A 13995-nucleotide genomic window follows, 5' to 3' on the forward strand; every position below is an offset into this window, starting at 1 on the left:
GGATAAATCTAAGATTTTTATGCTGAAAACTACAAATGTTGATTTTGAGAAAAATCTAAGACCAAAATAAACGGAGAGACAGACTATGTTCCTGGATAAGAAGATTCAATGTTATTAAGATGTCAGTTCTCCTTAATTTAATCTACAGAGCAATGCAATCTTAATCAAAATCTGAGTGGGACTTCTTGTAGATATTTACAGGCTGCTTTTAAAACTTATATAAAAAAACAAACAATGAAAAGTATTTTAAATAAGAAAAAGTTGGAGGATTTACCCTCCCTGATTGCAAGATTTACTATAAATCTGCAGTCATCATAACTCCAGGGTTTTGGTGAAGGTTAGACATATAGATCAATGAAACAGAATAGAGTCCAGAAATAGACCTCTGCAAATATGATCAATTAATTCTTGGCAAAGCTTACAAAGTAATTCAATAGAGAAAGAATAGTCTTTTCAAGATATGGAGATGGAAAATTGACCTTCTACTTGTCAAGAATCTTGATGCATACCTCACACCATTTACTAAAATTAACTATGTGATTTTCTGAACAGCATTTCTCTCCTCTTGGTCTCAGTCTCCTTATCTGTAAAGTGACAGAAAAAAAAAAGAAGGAAAAGAGCTATTCTAGATAAACTCTGAGATCCTTATCCTTTGCTTTCACCTCCTACACTGTATCCTTCTTATCTTTTGCATTCGTCAACCTCATTTATTCACTGGGTTAAACTTTCAATGAGCAATGTGTGCATGCAAGTCTCCCTGAGGCTAATGGCAGCAGAGGCCATGGGTGTCATGGAGAAGCTGCAGAAGGTCATGACCTCTTATGACTTCTTACGTTGTCACTGAACTGCTTCTGGCACCTCTTGTGCAAATCAACCCCCTTCACCCTCTCTGCAGTGGGTCGGTCTTGCATTCATTTTTTATCCTTGTCCAGGGCTGTGCTTCCCTTTCTCTGAAGAAGAATAAAATGTGACAAGTTTACTTTTCCTTTGGATAAAGGCAATTCGGTAACACAGGTGGTCACCCCAATTACCAGGTGAATTTAGGATGAACTCCGTGTGACAACTGGCGTCGTCAAGTTCTCTTATTTGGGGACTAGTAACGGTTTATCTCGAGACCATGTAAGTTGTGGGCGGCATCTGCTGGGCTATCTGACAGGGTGGGATGTCCTTGTCTTTGCAATCTCTTCGAGGACTGTGATGTGACGCCACTCTAACACTTGTTCGATGACAAAACTGTTTCTTTCTCTTCTATTTTGGTGGAGAGCTTTTGTGGATTGGCGGGAGATTTAATGTATTTTCCCCAACAAATCTTAGACAATCATTATTATGTGACTCTGAGCCTAAACTCAAAAGTCAACAGAAAGGAATCTGGAGATTCTCTGGGACAAGACTGGCTCCTGCCTAAGCCCACGCTGTGCTCTCCAGCTGGCTTTGCAACATAGTCGTTTTAAGTCCGTTGCTCTGGCCTTAAATGTGCCATCAGTTGACAAACCTAGGAGCTACAGCCCTGCTCCCAACCCGCGCCTAACAATCGACATACAAGTTCCAGTCCCAGTAAGGCCCCATGGGGCTTGTCTGTCAGATGGCACAGAAGGGGCAGCCAGCACACGGGGCCTGGGGAGCCCCTCAAAGTCACGTCCTCAGCGCTGTGCTTCCAGGCCCTTTGTGGACCAGCAGTGCCTTTCCTCCCTGGTAAGCAGGAACGTTCTGGAATCAGAGGATGGAGAAGGGGCCTGGGGAGTTGGGTGGCGTAGGTGCTCCTGCGACGGGTGCTGAGGGGAGCGGCTGGTGCCCCACAAGAACTTTCCAGGGTCACAGGGGGCGTTTCTGAGCCCGAGGGATCCGTCACTGCCTGCACAGCCTCTTCCTCCGCATCTTGCTTGTTCTAACAAGTCGCGAAAGGAAATGGGAGGGGGCCTGGCGGTCCGCGGGCTCTGACAGGAAGCAGCCGGTGCAGGGGGACGCGCACGCCCGCGCGCTCGCTGCTCCCGGGTCCGGTGCGCAGCCTTTCGCGGTCGACCCCAAGGGACGCGTCCTTGGCTGCGGGGAAGGGGGGGCGCTCCATAAGCGCCTTTTCTCCTCTTTCCCTGCTGCCAAGCCTGGAACCTTCGGCTTCACGCGCGCTTCCTCCTTCACTGCGTCCGCCCCGCCGCCTTCCCGACCCGCAGACCCGACGCGCCCCCCGCGCCCGGTAAGGGGACCCGGTGAGGGGCCCAGCGTCTGCGGGGGGGCGGAGAGCCCAGGGGTTAGTCCAGGCTGCTGACTTCTGGTGTGGTCCCACATGGGTTCCCATACTTCTGTGTTCGCCCAGCCTGAAAGTGGGCGATGACGGTGAGCGTTATGGGCAACAGCAGATTTCTAGGGGTGCAAAGCAGACTTGGAAACGCTCCCCCTGCGTTGCCAGCCCTCGAGCCACAGCGCTGCGGGCTTCTCCGTCCCATTGCCTACTTCTTAGCCGCTTGGTCTTCATGAGACTCTCAGGGTTTCATAAAGCTGGACCAGTGTTCTCCTGCCATTTAACAGATGAGAAGCGGAAACTCCCAAGGTGCCCGAGCGAGGTGGGGGCGCACTTCTCAGTTTTTCCCTCTTAACTTCTCATATCCCCCGCCCCAAGCTCTGCCATGCGCGGGGTCCCAGAGAGGCCTGGGCCTGCAGACAGGACCCTTAGGGCGCCATAGGCAAATGTGCGGTCATTATTTTCCCACCGCAGTGAGCCACATGTTCCAAACGGGGCCCCTCGGTGGACTTTGTTTTGTGATATTGATCTTCTGGAAACCACACATTCTCCCCCAAATGCCCCACACCTTTCCTATGACACGATGTGGACTTTGCTCTGTGGCAAACAGACTCATGTTCAGGGCGAATGGAAACAACCCCTTTGTCCGCCAGACCTTATGCGAGAGACGCGTCCCGAAATCACAATGACTAAACTGCCAAGCAAGTGACCGTACTCCTAGGGAGTACAGGGACGGGGACAGACGAGTGAAGGAGACACTCGTGAACAAGGCAGACAGGAAATATTTTTGTCTCTCCTCAGACAGCGTTAGAGAGCCTGCTTTCCCGGGGTTTGATAAAGTGAGGTATCGTCGTGAAGAAATCGGGCTCGCGTAATTGTAAAGTCAGAAGGTGCATTATGTCCCCTTGCTTCAGCCTCCCTAGTAACTGGGGCCTCCTGCCATCCTGTCAGATGCTGTGATCCTCTCTGCTTGCCCGCTGACTGCCGCTGTCTCACGACTCCGGGCCCCACGTAGGGGAAGATTAGTAGAATTTTTCTTCTGGAGAAGAATTCTGCCTCCATTCTCAGTTCTCTCGCTTTTACCTGCTCTGAGCCTGGCGCTGCCACACTCCTTCAGATCTGCAGTGCTTCCGCCAGGCTTCTCCTGAGCTTGGCTCAGTCCTCTTAATATTTTGTCTATGACTCCTGTTAGCATCTCCGTCAATATCCTGTCTGACTCCCTCTGGACACTTTGTAATTTGCTCATAGCTGCCTAAAACTCTATTCCTCAGTGGGACTCGGGTCTGCTCCTGCAGCCTGAGCCACGGGGAAGATGGTTCTGGAGAACTCCTGCCCCGCTCCTCGGATCACGTGATCTGAGTTCGATTGGTTTTTTGTGACAGCCCCATTGTTGCATTTGGGTCACACTAAGTCAAGTAAAAACACCAGGCTGTTTTAAACTGAAATACTTCCGTTCAGAACAGCTTCTGCCGCCTGCAATTTTATCTTTCTACTTATTTATTTATTGAAAAATATGTACTCAAGATTTTGCAGTACAATTCTCTGTGTTGGTTTTAGGGCTGGCCTCCAGCCTGTCAGTATCAGTCTGTGTCCTGACCATGGGCTGACAGCCTGGCGTGTGGTGTTCCAAGAGGCTTGTGGACTGACTTGGAACAACCTCTTTCCTCCTGTGGAATCAAGGAGAGTGTACAGGCAAAGCATCCATTTGTTGCCCTTAGCTCCACGGCAATTGTGTGACCTCGGGCAGGTCATTTCATGCTCAGTTTCCTAATATTTTAAATGTTAACACCTATCTTGATCACAGCACGGGGAATCTAGGAGAACAAGTGAAATAAAGGACGTGAAAGAACTTTGAAAGCTGTGAGCGACCGCACGGGGATCAGCACGATGGTGAAGTTCGTCACCAGCATCGTCAGCACGGTCATCGTCTTTACCGCATCGCTAGATTCATTCCAGCATATTTTCTGAGGTTTCCAAGCCTCAGAAATGTCACCTAAGGTAGAAAAGATGTCGGAGAATTTGAGCGGTTTTAGCAAAAGCGAAGATTTGGGGAATTCTCACCCACGGCTGGTGCCAGGGGGAGTTGGCACAGCCCTCTTGGAGTCAACTTGGCAGCGTGGAGTCAGCTGGGAAGTCTGTGTCCCAGGTGACCTGTTGCACCTGAGCACGAGGAGATCTGCGTGGGGGTGGTCGTGCAGCTTTGTTCATGGTGGCAGGCATTTATTTTGGAACAGCTTAAATGTTTGTTAACAAGTAATTGGATAAAATGTTACATAAATAATGTCATTTATGTAAAAGTTTAAAATACAAAAGCAGTGCTATATATTATCTATAGATACATGTGTATGTCGAAGCTTAAATACACAAATGGGAATGATACATAAAAACCTCAGAATATGGTTGCCTCTGAAGTGCAGGGGGAGGGAGAATGAGACCGGGGAGTAGAAAAAAATAAATGAAGTACACGGGGAATATTTAACTTTTTCAATCAAACAGTACAGCTGCAGGAAACATGCCAGCATCCTTACATTTGTTCGTTGCAGATGGTGGGTATTAGTTTTATAACTGTGTATTTCTCCACCTAAGAAGTTTGTCCCATAATGGGATAATCTTTAAAACTTAATAAATAAAACACACTCATAGAGTTCATCTTAATTATGATTGAATTTCACATGCTTGCCTTTTTTAACGTATGCGTACCCTTTCTAACACCGAGAAGAATGACACAATATCATGCCTCATTTGAATGAAACATTTATGCCAATGGTTGTGCCAATTTCTGGTTAAATCTGCTGTGATAGAAAAATGGTGATTATTGGGAGACCAGGATCTCAGAAGCTACTGGGAAAGACATTTGCTTGAAAACTGAAGAGGAAACGAGTTTATCTTGACTTTGTCCTGAGTGTTGATTCTTTCCCTTCAGACACAGCACCACCTTCTCTCCACCAGCTGCTCAGGGGGAGGGAGGAAGGTGGTCGTGCTCGGCCATCTTCCACTCCTTCCTCTCGTGGCACTCCTTGAAGGAGTCCTCGGCCCCAATTCCATCCTCCCATTGGAAGGTACATTGCACTTTCCTCTTTGCCACTAGAATATCCATCTGACACAAAGAGTTTCGGCCACTGGAAATTCCAAGTACTTTAAACAAATCAATGTCATTTACAGCAAGGCATTTTTTTCTCTATTCTACTATGTTTTCCTACTTTGATTCCAATAAAAAAATAATAATGATGTCCCACTCCTCGTTCCATAGAAGAATGCTTTGTCTTCATTTCATGCCTTTTCAAGTTGGATGGAGATAATCAACTGATTGGTTTCAAAATATTTCCTGCTTTCCTGTAAGCTGAGAAAAAAAGCAACAGTCAGTTGCCTTGCGTTAACATAACTTAGAATCGCCTGGTTAGCTTAAAGTTATTTGTAGACATTTGAAAGTAAAATATGAGTTAGAAAAATGAGCGGTGGAAATGGCTCATCTAAGGGTAATTATTCTTAGGAATCTGAACTGGAGGCATTCTCAGGCCTCACCGACTCCCATATGGACACTTGCTTTTCATTCCTTTCCTGTTTTGATTGCAGAAGAGAATGGAAGGGCTTCAGAGGAGCAGATATGGAACTATAGTTGAAGGTAAGAAAGCCTCGCAGGTCTCCGGAGCTGAGGGCAGCGGAGGAGTCCCTGTTCTCTGTCCGCCTGGCCCCCACCTCCAACACACGGATGGAAACCCACTTGTTTTAAACAGGAGGAGAAAAGGGCAACTGTCATTTATTCTCTCCCTTCCCCGTTGTCATCAATCCCGCTCACACGCGGCAGTGTGATGCTGCCCCTGCACACGATGTGGGAAATGTGGAAATGAAACTTCTGGTCTGAAGTTGGAGGATTTGAAACTGAATTGTGAAAATGTTTCTCCTTCCTTGTCTGCTCTCAGCTGAAGAAAAGGAAAAAAGTTCCCCATAGAGATTTCGTAACCGTGTTTGCTACAGAACATCCCAGAATGCTTTAGGAAAGGGAGGACCAACCCAGAATAGAAGGAATAGAGGAATAGACTTTCGGAGCCTAGAATGAATTTAAGATTCGTTTGGGCTCATAGGAGCTCAAGAAATCCTCGGCTCCTCACCCTCTGCATCCCTTCAAGATCTTAGCTCTTGGCTCAGTGTTGCCCTCTCCAGCACCACTTTATTTTAATAATTTCCTGTGATTCAATCATCCAGATAGATGATCTTTCCAACACATGTACATTTAATGGTCTTATCTTCCACTCGTCTTCAGCCACCCATGCAGAGTCATCTCCCAGACTTGTCCTTGACATTAACTGTGACCTCTGTCATCTCAATTTCTAGCATCCAACCCCCCACCCAAAGGGCAGAGACCCAGGGACATTCAGCTGGTCCTGGGTGGGAGGTCACTCCAGCTCTGACATTGGAGACTCCCTTTACCCCCAAGGTTCGGATGTGTGTGTCGAGCACTTCTATATGCATGTGCCTGGGAATTTGTGAGTGGAAAAGAGGTGATAATATTTTCTCAGTGCCTTCCCATCCTCTGCCTTCTTCTAATCTCACATTTATTTAGTGTGACACTGGCCTAGGCACCGTCCACGGAAAAGCACAGGGACCACTTTTCTTTCAGAAAAACTGTATTTTCCCAGGTGTAGATGAGATGCTTGGAGCAGCCTCCTTAGCGTAGCACTTCTTACTCCGGGCTGTGGGTCCAGATGTGGACCCCCTGTGATCCAATAACTCCTAACGTTGGATCAAACTTTTGGATGTGTTTAGATGTGAATGTTTTCCTGGGGACAGATTCACAGCTTTCATGAGCTATCATGAAGGTCTGTAATGTAAAACTCTTAAAAATCACTAACTTGGGAAGATCCAAAAATTCTTTGTTTGTAGACAGAGGAGAAGATAACCAGTTTGGAACGTCGTCCTCATTGAGGATCCTCCTGGTGGGCAAAACAGGCAGCGGGAAGAGCGCCACAGGGAACAGCATCCTCTGCCAGCCAGCGTTTGAGTCCAGGCTGGCGGCCCAGTCCGTGACCAGGACAGTCCAGAAGGCGACAGGCACCTGGAATGGGAGGAACATTCTGGTGGTTGACACGCCCTCCATCTTTGAGGCCAAGGCCCAGACCCAAGAGACCTACAAGGACATTGGGGACTGCTACCTGCTCTCGGCCCCAGGGCCCCACGTGCTGCTGCTGGTGACCCAGCTGGGGCGCTTCACTGCCCAGGACACGCTGGCGGTGAGGAGAGTGAAGGAGGTCTTTGGGGCAGGAGCCGTGAGACACATGGTCGTCCTCTTCACCCACAAGGAGGACTTAGGGGGCGACTCCCTGGACGAGTATGTAGCGAACACGGACAACCACAGCCTGAGGAGCCTGGTCCAGGAGTGCGGGAGGAGGTACTGCGCCTTCAACAACCGGGCCACCGGGGAGGAGCAGAGGGAGCAGCTGGCCCAGCTGATGGCCGTGATCGAGAGGCTGGAGAAGGAGCGCGAGGGCGCCTTCCACAGCAATGACCTCTTCTTTGACGCACAGATGCTCCAGCGAGAGGGGGCTGGGGTGGGTGGAGGAGACCACAGGCGCTACCTGGCCAGGGTGCAGTTGCAGGTGGAGAAGCAGAGGCGAGACCTGACAGAGAGCGAGAGTAACTGGGTGCTCAAGGCGCTCCTCAGAGCCAAGAACTGGATGCTTGCTCACCGTGGAATATCTGCTGTTATTGTCATATGCACTTTGATTTTTCTTGCTGTTTTAATTTACTTGTGTATTTCTCATGGACACTGAGCATTTTCAGATGAGTTCTAAATCAGTTTTTTTTTTAGTCACCATCTCTGTCTGTTTGTAGGGTACTTTATTTGCTTTTTACATAATTTCACTTTCAATTTCTCCTCCTTGCATCAAACATGTCATCCATTTTCTTCAAGTGCTTTTAGGTAAATAAAATCCAAAGGAAAGAAATATTTTCCTTTTTTGCTTTGCTAACAATTGTGAGGGTAGATACTAAACACACTGGATGCTGTCCTGACTGTTCAGGGGCCTGCAGGGGCAGGGGGAGTGGACGGGGACACCGTGTGAACGCCTTGCCTCTGGGCTCCCCTTTGCCAGGCTTGCCACTGAGGGACAAATAGGTTCCATCAAAAACTGATAGCACCATTCCTTATTTCACGCAGAAACATACTCAGATTCCATCATAGGTTGTAAAAGATGACACCCCATCCCCATCCCCACCCACACAAGAGAGAAGAGGACATTCTGGGGGGAATTGTGGAGGAGGGCAGAGGCTGGAAAGAAGGGCCAGAGGAGCCCTGGACTGGGCCGGGAGCAGAGAACAGGAGTCCCAGCGGCAGGATGGGCCGCGCCTGGGGGAAAGACGAGTTGGTCAAGGGAAAGAAAGAAACTCAACTTCTCAGAGCAGGGCAAGGCAAGGCCAGAGCTTGGGTCTTCCAGGCTCAGCCGACCATGTGGTCTCGGTTGCAGCTGCTCAGCTCTACCCTGGTCGTGCAAAAGCCACCGTGGACGAGACATGCGTGAGGTGTGAGGCTGCGTTCCCATAAAACTTGGAACCCTGAAATTTGGATTTCATGTAACTTTCATATGTGGCGGTGAAGTGTCATTCTTCTTTTGATTTCTTCATTTAAAAATGAGAAAGCCCTTCTCAGCTCACAGGCTGTACAAACAGGCGGCAGGGTGGATTTGGGCCAAGGACTGAAGTTTGCGGACCCCTGTCATAGAGTAGACGTCCATTGTTGGTGGCGCTGCGTCGTGGTGCAGCACCTTTAACCCCGAACACAGTCCAATCATGTGCCATCTGTGGGAATCTGGGGAAAGGGTGGTGTTCCGCATTTCAGTGGTGGTGAAGAGAAGAGGACAGACACTGGGGTGAAATCTGAGCAGAGGTGCGAATTCAGTGGGAACGGGAGGTCCCGGGGTGGCCCCTTTCCCACCCTCTCCTTCTTTTTGGAAGCTGCCCCCCATCCTCTGCTCCTTTGTACCCCATAGGGGAGACCTGCCATCGTCCCAGGCAGCCTGTGACTGGATGGGTCAGTGATTAACTCCAGAGTGTGTCTCAGGAACTCGACCATGACACCCAAGTGTCATTCTCCAAACCTCCATCAGTGTGAAGAGTGCCATGTTGATCGCAACAGCTCCCTCACAGAGCTGATTGCAAACATGTGCGGGTGTGCTATGTATAAGCCCCTCAGACCCTCGGAACCCTAAGGAGCTCTGAGTGCTCAGCCCGAGGACTGCCTCCTAGAGGCAGTCTTCCCGAATTGTCCAGCCTTACGTGGTCTCCCTTCCCTTGGCTTAATTCAGTCCAGCTGCACAGACATTTGTTACATGCGCACTGATTGTCAGGTTCTGCACTCGGCACCAGGAATGTAAGATAAATAACACAAGGTTCCTGCTCCACGAAAGCAGGGGAGCGCTAGAGGGATGAAGCCATGTAAAACTGGGGTGGAAGGGAAATTCCCTTGGAGGTAAAGTGTCAGCCAAAAGGAGAGCACCAGGCTCAGCAGAGGCTCCCTGGATGGGGTGGTGCTTGAGCTGAGGAGGAGCCTGCTGGCCTCTCTGGACTCACTTCAGGCTGGGGGAGGCCACAGTCAGGGAGGGAATGAGAATCAGCTCTGGGAGGAGGGGAGCAGAGAGGGGGGGCGGGGAGGGGCCTGTGCGGCACCCTCAGACCTCAGACCTCGAAGGCTGTCTCACAGAGAACAGGAAGTCACTGGAGGCTTTCAAGCAGGTTAGGATAGTTTAGGAAGACCCCGTGGCGGAAACGTGGCAGCTGGGTTATATAAATGCAAGCCTGGGGACAGAATAACATTTGGAAAAACAGAATTCATCCCCGCGATCAGGGCCTGAGCTGTAGCAATAGGAATGGGGACAGAGAGGAAGGACACACTGAGACACTGAGGAGGTGGAATCAATACAATGTCATCACGGGCAGCAGTATTGGGGTGGGAACCAGTTTTTGTCTTGGGACCCCTGTAAGGTGTGGCCCGGACCTTCACTGCCCTGGGCCTTCAGAGGGAGAGTGTGCTGAGCAGAGGAAGGCAAAGACTTAGGGTCTGGCCATGCCGGCCTTGAAGCCCTCTGGGCCACCGTTCCAGTCGTCAAGGACATGGTTGGTGATGGGTCTCATCCTCCCTCCAGGGAAGGCATAAAGCAGAACCAGGTGTAGACTCGGCCCAAGTCAGTCTCGGGGAGCAGGATGAGGATGGCCTCCCTCCAGGGGCGGAGACGGTCCCGTCCAGGCCTCCCCGGGATGTGGGGCACCAGCAGGGCATCTCTTTCATCACAAGCAGTGCTGCTGGGAATCCAGATGACGCTCCACCATGGCCGATTTCTAGGGGGAGTCAAGCTGGAGAGTTAACCTAGAGATGTTTGACAGCAGAGCAGGAGAGAGGGGTTGTCAACCCTTCCCTCAGACATGGACGTTCACCAAAATAGTCCCTGGAAGGTGCTCAAAGGTAGCTCTGTTTCTCCCCAAAACAGTAAAGGAAGCACACAGAAAACCCGCCCAGAGGCGGCCACACTTTCCCCCCGCCTCTCACTGTCACTCTTCAAAATAATCCAGCTAAAAGGGGTTCCACTTCATTCGGGATTCAGTGAGGGCCTACTACCCAGCGGACACTTTAGCAGCAGAGGGAGGTCCTTCCTGATTCTGGGAACAAGAACAGAGAGGTCTGTTCATTTACTTCCTCGGAGGAAGCGTCAGAGCGGGAAGTTCTGACAGATTTAAGGAGTTTGTAAAGGAATATGGAGAACTCTTCTTTAGTGCAAATGCCTTCAATTCAGGTAAAAGAGACCCCAAACTCAAGTAGTGTAAACAATAAGGGAATTTATTGACTGACATGACTGGAAATTCAGAGATAGGGTGGGCTTCAGGGCTGGTTGACTCAGGGCTTAGGTGTGTTCCATCGCTCTGCTCTGCTTTGAAGTGTCGCCTTCAACATCAGGCTGGTAGCAAAGTGGCTGCTAGATTTCGAGCATCACATTCAGACTCAAGCGTGCCCAGAGGAAGAAGAGAGACTGTTTCTTTCTGTGCGTTTCTCCTGGGAAGGGAGAGACCTTCTGGCCCCACCTCTGCAGATGTTTCCTCACTTCTCATCGGCCTGAATTGGGTCTCAGGACTGTTCCTGAACTAGTCACTGGCAACGAGCATGGGATTGGACACAGGCAGCCTGCTGTCACCTCCTTCTGAGGTGCAGGCCTCCCTTCGGGAGAGGAGGAGGCTGAGCCAAACCAGAGGTCCAAAAGGGAGGGAAGGGAGCTGCACAGACAACAAACCGTGTCCTATACAGAGCGTGACAATTTCAGAACAGGGGACACACAGAACCATGAGTCTCATGAGGGGATTCTTCAGAAAATGCTCTGACACACGGAATCAATGATAATACAAGATGAGCAGTAAAATAAGAAGAAAAAGTAAACTACACCAAACAAGAAAAACACAAAACTCATAAAGCAAAATCATCCAGTTCTTGGCTCTGAGGAGCGCCTTCAGCGCCCAGTTACTCTCGCTCTCTGTCAGGTCTCGCCTCTGCTTCTCCACCTGCAACTGCACCCTGGCCAGGTAGCACCTGTGGTCTCCTCCACCCACCCCGGCCCCCTCTCGCTGGAGCATCTGTGCGTCAAAGAAGAGGTCGTTGCTGTGGAAGGCGCCCTCGCGCTCCTTCTCCAGCCTCTCGATCACGGCCATCAGCTGGGCCAGCTGCTCCCTCTGCTCCTCCCCGGTGGCCCGGTTGTTGAAGGCGCAGTACCTCCTCCCGCACTCCTGGACCAGGCTCCTCAGGCTGTGGTTGTCCGTGTTCGCTACATACTCGTCCAGGGAGTCGCCCCCTAAGTCCTCCTTGTGGGTGAAGAGGACGACCATGTGTCTCACGGCTCCTGCCCCAAAGACCTCCTTCACTCTCCTCACCGCCAGCGTGTCCTGGGCAGTGAAGCGCCCCAGCTGGGTCACCAGCAGCAGCACGTGGGGCCCTGGGGCCGAGAGCAGGTAGCAGTCCCCAATGTCCTTGTAGGTCTCTTGGGTCTGGGCCTTGGCCTCAAAGATGGAGGGCGTGTCAACCACCAGAATGTTCCTCCCGTTCCAGGTGCCTGTCGCCTTCTGGCACGTCCTGGTCACGGACTGGGCCGCCAGCCTGGACTCAAACGCTGGCTGGCAGAGGATGCTGTTCCCTGTGGCGCTCTTCCCGCTGCCTGTTTTGCCCACCAGGAGGATCCTCAATGGAGATGATCCTGGAGTTGAGCTCTCTTTTCCTCCACTTGTCAGAGCGCATGAAAAGTGAAGGTGTAATTGCTGGGCCTGAATGTCTGTAACCTCCAGATACAGATGTTGAACCCCTCACCCCAGTGTGATGGCATCTGGAGTTGAGGCCTTTGGGAGGTGACTTGGTTTAGATGAGGCCAGGTGGGTGGCAATCCCATGATGGAATTAGTGTCCTTATAAGAAGAGGAAGGGGGGCCAGCCCGGTGGCGCAGCAGTTAAGTTTGCATGTTCCGCTTCTCGCCGGCCCGGGGTTCGCTGGTTCAGATCCCGGGTGTGGACATGGCACCGCTTGGCAAGCCATGCTGTGGTAGGCGTCCCACATATAAAGTAGAGGAAGATGGGCATGGATGTTAGCTCAGGGCCAGACTTCCTCAGCAAAAAGAGGAGGATTGGCAGTAGTTAGCTCAGGGCTAATGTTCCTCAAAAAAAAGAAGAGGAAGGGACCAGAGCTCTCTCTCCACCATGTGAGGACACAGCACCCACAAAGTGGACTCTCACCAGACACTGAATCTGCTGGCACCTTGATCTCCGACTTCCTAGCCTCTAGAACGGTGAGGTGGCAATATCTGTTGTTTACCACCCACTGTACGCTATTGTGATCCAGCAGCCTGAACTAAGACGGTAATAAGTGCCTTTTGAGGAGGAGGAGGATCAAAGACAAAAAGGAAAAGACCCAGAGAAATGGCGTCGATGATCAATTAGGCATCACACCCTCTGTTCCCATCACCGGGCTGTGCTCAGAGCAAACACCAGACTCCCTCTCAGGTAGAGACCTGAGAGAACCCACATGGGGCTAGTGGAATAAACTACCCCAGCTGGCCAGAGCCCTTGGGACCTTTCCTTTTGGGACTGCCGAATTTTGCCACCCTTTCTGGAAATTTCTCTCTATTCAGTTCCCACCCTGAAGGCCTCAAGCTGCTATTTGATGCTCAGCGCTTCCTACAACCACTGAGATGTTCATACTCTCCTTTCCACTCCTCCCATCCGTGCCCGGTCTCTGTTGTACAAGATGACAGGGTTTTATCTGGAGAAACTTACCTTCACCAAGGACAGCACGACAGCAAACAGTCTAATAGGTTGTGTTTCCTGGGGAAATGCATTTGCTTTGTCTTGGGGTGACTCTAGTCCTGTGCCTTTCACTGCAAGGTGGGAGGTTTGCTTGCCCAGTGCTGAGTTTGTGGCCCCAAGTGTCGCGAAGAGCTCCACCAGATCCTTACCTGTGGTGACGGTGTCTTTCCCGCCCTTCTGAGGCCCTTCCATTGTGTTCTAGAGGGGAAAGATGCAGGGATTGTTCATACCGGCAGTGGATGTGACACCTGACACAAAACCCCACATTTTATAGATGAGGAAATTGAGGGGAGACAAAAGGACTACTGACGGTCACACGTAATTTAATGGATGAGCCAAGACAAAAGCCCAGGTCTGCTGACCCTCAGCCGTTCTGAGCACTAGACCGAGCCTCCTCCCGAAGAGGGTATAGACAGCGCCAACATGCCAGCACATGC

The 13995-nt window shown here is 50.6% G+C and overlaps 2 protein-coding genes across 5 annotated transcripts in view; one reads left to right on the plus strand and one right to left on the minus strand.

The window, feature by feature from the left end:
• Positions 1 to 1831: 1831 nt before the first annotated feature.
• On the plus strand, positions 1832 to 8178 carry LOC138915104 (GTPase IMAP family member 5-like). Of its 4 annotated transcripts, XM_070266061.1 has the most exons (5): positions 1832 to 2191; positions 4041 to 4234; positions 5160 to 5295; positions 5810 to 5858; positions 7118 to 8178. In XM_070266061.1, exons 4-5 carry the CDS (start codon positions 5816 to 5818, stop codon positions 8002 to 8004), a joined length of 930 nt encoding a protein of 309 aa, XP_070122162.1. In that variant the 5' UTR covers positions 1832 to 2191; positions 4041 to 4234; positions 5160 to 5295; positions 5810 to 5815; the 3' UTR covers positions 8005 to 8178. The 4 variants fall into 4 exon arrangements, with proteins under 4 accessions (XP_070122162.1, XP_070122163.1, XP_070122161.1 ...); XM_070266060.1 differs by lacking the exon at positions 5160 to 5295 and having other exon boundaries at positions 1923 to 2191; XM_070266062.1 differs by lacking the exons at positions 4041 to 4234; positions 5160 to 5295 and having other exon boundaries at positions 1864 to 2191.
• A 2867-nt stretch (positions 8179 to 11045) lies between these two features.
• Positions 11046 to 13995, minus strand: part of LOC138923703 (GTPase IMAP family member 8-like) — a 41256-nt gene continuing 38306 nt past the window's right edge. Inside the window, 3 exon segments of the mRNA XM_070264315.1 lie at positions 11046 to 12564; positions 12989 to 13103; positions 13529 to 13756. Of these exon segments, the coding sequence (XP_070120416.1) occupies positions 11606 to 12564; positions 12989 to 13103; positions 13529 to 13756 (1302 nt within the window). The 3' untranslated portion in view covers positions 11046 to 11605.

This window comes from Equus caballus, chromosome 4, assembly GCF_041296265.1.
Source record: "Equus caballus isolate H_3958 breed thoroughbred chromosome 4, TB-T2T, whole genome shotgun sequence".
Classification (NCBI taxonomy): Eukaryota; Metazoa; Chordata; class Mammalia; order Perissodactyla; family Equidae; genus Equus; species Equus caballus.